The sequence below is a fragment of the Schistocerca gregaria genome, chromosome 2, assembly GCF_023897955.1.
Source record: "Schistocerca gregaria isolate iqSchGreg1 chromosome 2, iqSchGreg1.2, whole genome shotgun sequence".
NCBI classification, from domain to species: domain Eukaryota; kingdom Metazoa; phylum Arthropoda; class Insecta; order Orthoptera; family Acrididae; genus Schistocerca; species Schistocerca gregaria.
The window spans coordinates 389127412-389136925 of NC_064921.1; the positions used below are offsets into that span (position 1 = coordinate 389127412).

The 9514-nt window shown below is 45.4% G+C and overlaps 1 protein-coding gene across 1 annotated transcript in view; it reads right to left on the reverse strand.

Annotated features, from left to right (window-relative positions):
• LOC126321085 (limbic system-associated membrane protein-like) overlaps positions 1-5066 on the reverse strand; it is a 220713-nt gene extending 215647 nt beyond the window's left edge. Inside the window, exon 1 of the mRNA XM_049994146.1 lies at positions 4954-5066. Within this exon, the coding sequence (XP_049850103.1) occupies positions 4954-5056 (103 nt within the window). The 5' untranslated portion in view covers positions 5057-5066. The remainder of the gene's footprint in view (positions 1-4953) is intronic.
• Between the last annotated feature and the right edge of the window lie 4448 nt (positions 5067-9514).

The following is a 9514-nucleotide window of genomic DNA, read 5'->3' on the forward strand; positions in this document are numbered from 1 at the left end:
AAGGTCTACGATCTCTTGTCGGCGTACAAAATTTAAGTTATGAAACTAAAGCATACGGCCATTTACACTGACGAACCAAAACATTAGGACCACTGCTTAGTAACTTGTTCGTCCATCTTTGGAACGCAATACGTCACCGATTCTGCGTATCATGGATTCGATAGTTTAATGGTATGTTTGTGGAGGTATGACGCACCATATGTCCACGCACATCTCATGTAATATCCTTAAACAGCGGGCCGCTGATTTGTGTACGTGGTGATGGCGCCTAATAGCGAACCTAATGCGTTCCATTGGATCCACATCAAGCGAATTTGGTGGCCAAGACATCAACGTGAGTAAAATATGATTCTTTAACCCTCAGTTACCCGCGCGAAAATTCGTTACATGGTCACTCGCGGGAATGATAGGTGTCATCCACAAAGCAAGCGGTTTATTTGTATACTTTGAACGATTTTATGGCTGATTTTAGGATTTTTTATTAAATCTAAATACAATACATTTAATATTCGTACACAGCATGATATATTCTAACGTTTGAAACAGTTAGACCATTCCAAGAACAATATCGTCACCTGAATTACTGGCATTGCGTGGTCCCTCTGGTTGCTTACTGACGTACGGTTCTAAATTCAAAGTGTAAGATGTTTTTAGATCAACCAAAGCAAACACTTTTAACCCATAGTTTACTGCTTTGCATGAATGGAATGGGCAGTTTCCTCTAAATGCCAAAAGCTGTTCGTCAACAGTAAGACATTCACTAGGTGAAACACATTTTTGTAAATTGTTTGTAAAAGGTTCAAGTACCTCCCTGATAGGAGCCAACTTGTCAGTCTCTCTACGAACACCTCTATCACCGATATTATCGAACCTAAGACATCTCAACAGAAACCGCAATCGGTTTTCACTTATGCATAAATAACATGATTTAAGTCAGTTTCCCTTTGATTTATCGCACAATTTCGATATACTCTTCCTAGAATATCTCAAAGATCCACACAGATATAATAAACCAATGAAAGCTCTGATCTCTATCGCATCTTTTTCTTTAGCATCCCTTTCCCTAGAGAAGTTACCGCGAACTTCACTGATTGATATATTAGTGTATGTTGCGATAATGCTTATTATGTTTTCATCCAAGAACAAATTCAGAATTTCTATTTTTGTCTTTTTTATACAAGCTTGATTATTTGGTCCAGGCAAATGCGTAATAATATTACAAGAACTGATTCTAACGATCGTAGGATATTTATTTTTCCTCCGTTTAGTTATTCCATCTTTCCCTAAAAGAAATGCATACTCTTGAGTTACTTCTTCCTGTGACTCATATTCATCATTCTCTGACACATCCTGTTCTGTTCCTGAATCATGACAGCTCTGAGTCAGCGCTATCACTGTGAGCATCTTCATCACTCAGCTCATTTCACCATTCTCTACTAAACTCTGTCCGAGGTTTTCTTTGCTTTTGACATTTCTTCCACAATCTAAGAGTAAAGAGAATACTAGGTAACACGAAAGGTAACTGCAGTGAGTTTCAATTTACGCACATGAAAGATCGATTGAATGTAGGAAAGCAATAAAGTAACACAGACTTACTTTGTTTCAGATTGTGGCAGCAGAGCTCGCGCGGATGACTGATGTCCTCCAGACTATAATAATGTTTCAAAAACAATGTATCTTTCGGAAGTGAAAGCGAACAATGGTTGGAGCTAACTGCTGGAGAGTTAACAGAAAGGTACTGAAATTGGCGCGATCTCAATCCTGCCTTGTCAGACAAAATTGAGCGGGAAAGTCATGTGGATGACGGGTGTCATCCTCGCTAATCACTGCAGCACGCTTCAGGCGCTGAGACACGTCCAATTATCCTGTTGGAAGATGACACCGTCGGCAGAGAAGACATCAGGCGTGAAGGGGTGCAGATGGTCCACGGCTGCCAGCGTGTCTTCGATTACTACCACGGGTCCCAGGCGAGCGCAGCAGAATGCCTCCCGCACCGTAACACTGCTCCCACCAGCCTCCGTCCTTGGCGCGATGAGCATTTCGAACAGCCGTTCGCGTGGATGATGACTTTTGTGGAAATGACCGTGGGCCTGGCGTAGTAAAAAGAAGAGGCGATACGTTTCCATTACCAGAATTACCAGAATTAAGGGTGGAAGTGTCAATGGCAAATAGAGATTTCTTGAAGAATGAGATTTTCACTCTGCAGCGGAGTGTGCGCTGATATGAAACTTCCTGGCAGATTAAAACTGTGTGCCCGACCGAGACTCGAACTCGGGACCTTAGCCTTTCTCGAGCATTCTGGAAACATCCCCCAGGCTGTGGCTAAGCTATGTGTCCGCTATATCCTTTCTTTCAGGAGTGCTAGTTCTGCAAGGTTCGCAGGAGAGCTTCTGTAAAGTTTGGAAGGTAGGAGACGGATACTGGCAGAAGTAAAGCTGTGAGTACCGGGCGTGAGTCGTGCTTCGGTAGCTCAGATGGTAGAGCACTTACCCGCGAAAGGCAAAGGTCCCGATTTCGAGTCTCGGTCGGGCACACAGTTTTAATCTGCCAGGAAGTTTCACGTTTCCATTAGTTCACGGCCCAACCTCGACGGTCCCTTGGCCGTTGCAATCGTAACTGACGACGTCGTTGGGCCAACATGTGAACACGTAGCGGTTGCCTGCTGCGGAGCCCCATGTTCAACAACGAACCGTGTGCTTCGAAGCACTAGTGCGTGCACCGGCATTGTGCTCTTTCGACGGAGACGCGACACATCACCACCGAACCTGCTTTACAGGGCATGCGAGCCTCCAAATCCCACCCTCTGTGGAGAGTCGTGGGCATCCGACCACTTATTGTCCAGTGGCAGTTTCACTGACGTCCTACCACTTTCCGTAGATGCTTATTACAGAAGCACGTGAACATTCGACCAGTGACGCCGTTTTAGAGATACTCCTTCACAGGTCTGGGTGCTAATAATAATATCACCTTTGTCAATGCCCCTTACGTCAGTAAATTTCCACATCTGGGACCCGTATCGTCGCAAAAATGATTTCCCGTCCGCCTTCGACCCGCTTACATACTTTCTTGGCCGTGCCACGTTCCAGCAACGCCACCAGGCGACATCCAACCTCGCGGTGGGAAACACTCATAATGTTTTGGCTTGTCAGAGCATGCCACGTATCTTATACACTACTGGTCATTAAAATTGCTAGACCAAGTAGAAATGCACATGATAAACAGGTATTCATTTATTCATTGGACAAATATATTATCATAGAACTGACATGTGATTCCATTTTCACACAATTTGGGTGCATAGATCCTGAGAAAACAGTACCCAGAACAATCACCTCTGGCCGTTATAACAGCCTTGATACCCCTGGGCATTGGCTCAAACAGAGCTTGGATGGCGTGTACAGGTACAGCTGCCTATGCAGCTTCAACACGATACCACAGTTCATCAAGAGTAGTGACTGGCGTATTGTGACGTTTTGAATTGGTGAGAGATCTGGAGAATGTGCTGGCAGGGCAGCAGTTGCAGATTTTCTGTATCCAGAAAGGCTCGTACAGGGCGTGCAACATGCGGTCGCGCGTTATCCTGCTGAAATGTAGGGTTTCGCAGGGAGGGTAGAGCCACGGGTCGTAACACATCTGAAATGTAACGTCCGTCCCGTCAATGCGAACGAGAGGTGACCGAGACGTGTAACCGGCACGCCATACCATCACGCCGGGTGATGCGCCACTATGGCGATGACGAATACACACTTCCAATGTGCATTCACCGCCATGTCGCAAAACACGGATGCGACCATCAAGATGCTGTAAACAGAACCTGGATTCATCAGAAAAAATGACATTTGGCATTCGCGCAGCCAGGTTCGTCGTTGAATACACCATCGCAGGCGCTCCTGTTTGTGATGCAGCGTCAAGGGTAACCGCAGCCATGGTCTCCGAGCTGATAGTCCATGCTGCTGTAAACGTCGTCGAACTGTTCGTGCAGATGGTTGTTGTGTCGCATACGTCCCTATCTGTTGACTCAGGGATCGAGACGTGACTGGACGATCCGTTACAGCCATGTGGAAAGATGCCTGTCATCTCGACTGCTAGTGATGCGAGGCCTTTGGGATCCAGCATGGCGTTCCGTATTACCCTCATGAACACACCGATTCCATATTCTGCTAACAGTCATTGGATCTCGACCAATGCGAACAGCAATGTCGCGATACGATAAGCCGCAATCGCAATAGGCTACAATCCGACCTTTATCAAAGTCGGAAACGTGATGGTACGCTTTTCTCCTTCTTACACGAGGCATCACAACAACGTTTCACTAGGTAACGCCGGTCAACTGCAGTTTGTGTATGAGAAATATGGGTTGGGGGGGGGGGGACATTTTCCTCATGTCAGCACGTTATAGGTGTCGCCACCGGTGCCAGCCTCATGTGAATGCTCTGAAAAGCTAATCAGTTGCATATCACAGCATCTTCTTCCTGTCGGTTAAATTTCGCGTCTGTAGCACGTCATCTTCGTGGTGTAGCAATTTGAATGGCCAGTAGTGTACTACCAAACTCACTCATCAAAATCTACATGATACTGTCTATTGAGCTAGAAACATGAAATTTGGCAAAAAGGTAATGATTTACAGTACAAACAAAGGAAAGAAACCGAAATTTGTAATTGCATCGCGCGAAAAAAATAATTTTTTGTCATTTGTTTTTTGACTGTCTGTCTCTCCGTTTGTTAAGACGCTTTTTTCTTAGTAACAGACGTATCTCTGGTCAGTATCGATATCTATAACAGGCAAAAATCGTCGAGATTCGCGATTCTCGGGATGCATGAAAGATGCGTATATGCAGGTACGTTTGTACGGAAACCGAGGAGCCCGAATTCTACTCGCACTTGTCCGGAATTTTTTATCCAGACGCCGACTGTGACCGCGTGCCTGTAAACGGCGCCGCGGCCTCGACTCACCAGAGAGGAGCAGCGCGGCCAGCAGCAGTCGCAGCAGCAGCGGCGGCTGCGGCGGCGCCGGGCGGCCCGCGGCGGTGTCGGCGGCTGCAGCGCCCGCGTCCATGTCTGCGGCCGCACTGCGCGCCGCCACGCTTTATGCCGGAGCGGGGCACCCGCTCGTGACGTCACGGGGGTCGCGCGGGGGCAGCGGCGAGCACTGCTCGCTCGGCGGCCGCGTCGCCCGCCACAGCTGGCGGGGCACGCAGTCTGCGATCGGCACAGCAGGTTCCACCCTGGCTCACGACTAACTCCCTCACATAAACTTAGAAAAAAGACACGCTCAAGTGTAGGCAAACGCCCTTAATTGTAAGCCTTTTACTGTGTACTAGCTTTTCGCCCAGGGTTCCGTCCGCGTACGCATGTCACATATACGAGAGGCATTCCATAAGCCAGGCTCGTCCGAGCTGTGCCCCTGGGGCGCTAGCGCCCGCGGGGCCAGCGCCCCGGGCCAATTCGTGTTGCCGCTTAGCTGGCCCTGCGGACCGCCCGCCGAGCCTCGCCATGCCGCTGTGCGCGCGCTTCGTACGTAATTGTCTTCTTTAACAATGTTGACTGTAAGAATTAAAGAGCTTTATAACTTCAATTCTATTTTTTAATAAGTATTGAAACTTTGTCGGTTAAAATTATTACGTGCAAAACAGCATATTTAGGATCCGATTTCTAAACTCTGAAAAGGTATACAAAAAGATGTAGCCCGAAGTATAACGAAAAATATTTACTTGTATCTGCTAACAGTAAGAATGAGACTCTATATCCCTTACATAAAATTATTTCTAAAATAGAATATTTATGACTCTATTCATTTAAAAAACTGATATATTTTTCAGAAGACGCCTATTGTTCATTATGCCGAGTGTGCATGTGCAGTACGAATAGAATGAACCTGTGGGTCAGAAAACAACTAAGATGTTCTTCGATTCTTGTTTTGATATTATTTTCTAAGGCTTTGCGTAGTAAATCTGCCAAACGAACACTAGCTGTTACCTAAGCAGTAAATGGTTTGCTTGTTATACCGCTCATCGACCTCTTTTACAGAGGTGCGCTTCCTCTGTTATTCTGTTTACGTTGGATCTGACTGTGGCGCAGTCCAGCGCAGCGCAGTGTTTTGCGGTCTCACTCGCTCCGCAGTTCCTATGCCGACACTAGCGACACACGGTCGCGGACAGGGCACTGAAACACACTGCCTTGCGGCCGCGGGGCACTGGCGCGCCCGCCGGGCGCAATTCTTGGATGAGCCTGCCATAAGCAATGCAACACAATTTTTTTTCTCTACCAATTTCGGTTGCGAAATTTGTTGTGGGACATAGTGGATTATTCCTGTTTCAGCCCGTATAGTTTCATGAAGTTCCAATTATCCTGTTATCAATCCTATCATCGATGTGTAACATGCATTGTCTTTCAGTTACTCCTATCATCGATGTGTAACATGCAGTGTCTTTCAGTTACTTATTATTGATATCTACGCTCAATTCTTAGCTATGGCATTCTTTTTTTGGGGAACAAACGCACAAAATATGAACACAATTTTCAGACTCGAGAAAGGAGCCATAACAATAATAACCAAAAATACTGGTCGAGCTCATTGTAAAGTTCTATTCAGAACACTGGGGATTTTAACTGCTCCATGTGAATACATTTACCAGTCAGTTGCACACATCAAAATAAACATTGCCAATTACTGCAAAAACAGCTCTGTCCATGACCATGCAACAAGAGATAAACTCAACTTACATTTACCAAGAAAAAGGCCGGCCGGAGTGGCCGAGCGCTTCTAGGCGCTTCTGTCTGGAACCACGCGACCGCTACGGTCACAGGTTCGAATCCTACCTCGGGCATGAATGTGTGTGATGTCCTTAGGTTAGTTAGGTTTAAGTAGTTCCAAGGTCTAGGGCACTGATGACCTCAGAAGTTAAGTCCGATAGTACTCAGAGCCATTTCGAACCAAGAAACAATTAATATAAAACTCAGAACAGCATTTTCTACCAAGGAATAAAGCTGTACAATAAATTACCAAAAGAGATTAGAGAAATTGTCAAAAAACACATATTTAAAAAGGCAGCTAAAAAGTACCTGCCATGCAATACATTTTACACGTTGAAGGATTACTTAGCTAAAACACAGTAGGAGTTTGATAAAAATGTTATACAAATAAATAATAATAATGGTTATAAAATATCCAACATTCCACATAACACCTTCACTTTATGTTTTATTCCTTCTTTTTTTCCTTTCTAGAAATACGTACCCCCATGCAATGCGTAGCACAATACTAACACCTCTTCCTCTTTCTGAGCTCAACATCTCACTCATTATGGAGGGATGCTGACTCAGATTTTCATTATAGCAAATGGGAAGTTGCGAGTTGCGGTAAAGAAAATGGCCCAGAGGTCACCAGTGTGTGTGTGTGTCTGTGTGTGTGTGTGTGTGTGTGTGTGTGTGCAGTGAGTGTAGTGTTATGAAACAATGTGTGTATAGTGTGTGCAGTGACTGGTAGTGAGATATGAGTGAACAATGTGACATTACATTATTTAATAAGTTATTTATAAAAAAGATATTATATACCAGGAGTAAATCCAATGGTTGTCTCTAACTAGAAGTCTGTAAATATATGTGTATACGAATTAGATTATTTTAAATTGATCTAAATTTGTAAATACTTTGACATATCCTATATCGTTGGAAAAAGAGATCTACAGATGAATAAAACTACTACTACTACTACTACTACTATCTATCTATCTATCTATCTGTATCCGAATCCCGCTCCAGCTACTGCCGGGTCTGGGTGCTGTCCTCTCCATTTGGCTCGGTCCTCCCACCACTTTTCTTCCTCCACATGCTGCCAGGTCACACCTCTTCTTTCAACAGATATTCTCACTCCCATTTTCCACCGTGTTCTTTGGCGCCCTCTAGGTCTTTTCCAATCCATCTTTAGTTCTTCCATAATTTTGGGGAGTCTCTGACCATGCATCCTCTTAACATTCCCATACCATCTTAATCTCTTTCTTTCAATTTCTTCTCTCGTACTTTCTTGTTTGAGGTTCTTACTAATCTCTAAATTCCTTACTCTGTCCATTCTTGTTTTTCCCTTAACTGCTCTGAGAAATTTCATTTCCCCTGCTTGCAGTCTGCTCCAGTCCCTTTCTGTCATTGTCCATATTTCTCCACCATAGGTGATAATAGGGATGTAATAATTCTTATACATAAGGAGTTTTGCTCTTTCTGAAACTTCATTATTCCAAATCAGATGTTTTATTGTTTGGTAGAAATTACTTCTACTATTACTACTACTACTACTACTACTACTACTACTACTACTAAGATGATGTCGGCACTATACGTAGCCGTCCAAATGATGTCTGTAACGGAAGTGCGTTCTAAGCTGAGAGCTGCCATTGAGTTCCTTTTGCCGGAAAACCAGATCAGTGCAGATATTCATAGGCACTTGCAAAATGTCCATGGAGACCTGGCAGAGAACGAAACCACTTTGGGTCATTGAGCGAGGCGTCTGTCATCATCGCAACAAGATCGCGCAAATCTGTCCGGTCTTCCGCGCGCCAGCCGGTCGCACACACCTGTGATTCTTGCAATTTTGGAACGTGCAGACACTCTCAGTCGAGGGGATCTACGGATCACAGACAGACACCTCACTGTTCAACTGGACGTCTCCCCTGGTAGTGCTAACACACTCGTCCACCGCTTGGGGTACTCACTGTGTACCCGCTGGGTTCCTCGTCGCAGGAAACAGCCATAAACAGAAACGATGGACCATCTGTGCGGAGCTGCTTGCGCGTTACGCGGCTGATCGTGGCAGTCTTTTGTCGAACCGCCTCACAGTCGCTGAAACGTGGTGCGCCACTTCGAACTGGAAACAAATGGCAATCCATGGAGTGGTGTCCCGCCACCTCTTGTCCGAAGAAAAAAGTTCAAAACCGCACCCTCAGCCAGCAAAGTCACAGTGTCGGTCTTCTGGGACTTTGAAGAAGGTATTCTGTTTCATATCCTCTCTCATGGTTCAAAAAAATGTGTGTGAAATTTTATGCGACTTAACTGCTAAGGTCATCATTCCCTAAACTTACACACTACTTAATCTAAATTAGCCTAAGGACAAACAAACACACCCATGCCCGAGATAGGACTCGAACCTCCGCCAGTACCAGCCGCACAGTCCATGACTGTAGCGTTTAACACCGCTCAGCTTATCCCGCGTGGCTCTCTCATGGTGCAACGATGAATTCTGTAATGTGGTGTGCTACCCTCCGGAAACTGAAGAAACGACTTCACCGCTTCGTCACCACCATAATGCAAACGAACTTCTCCTTCTCCAAGACAACGCAAGGTCTCACACAACTCCGTGCACGCGAGAGGAGCTCTCAAAACATCACTCGACTGTTCTTCCTCATCCGCTCTATAAACCGCATCTCGCACCTTCCGACCTCCATTAGTTTGACCCAAAAAAGGACGCACTCTGCGGGAAGGAGTACCTACATGATGGTGAGGTTATTGATGCACCGAGACATTG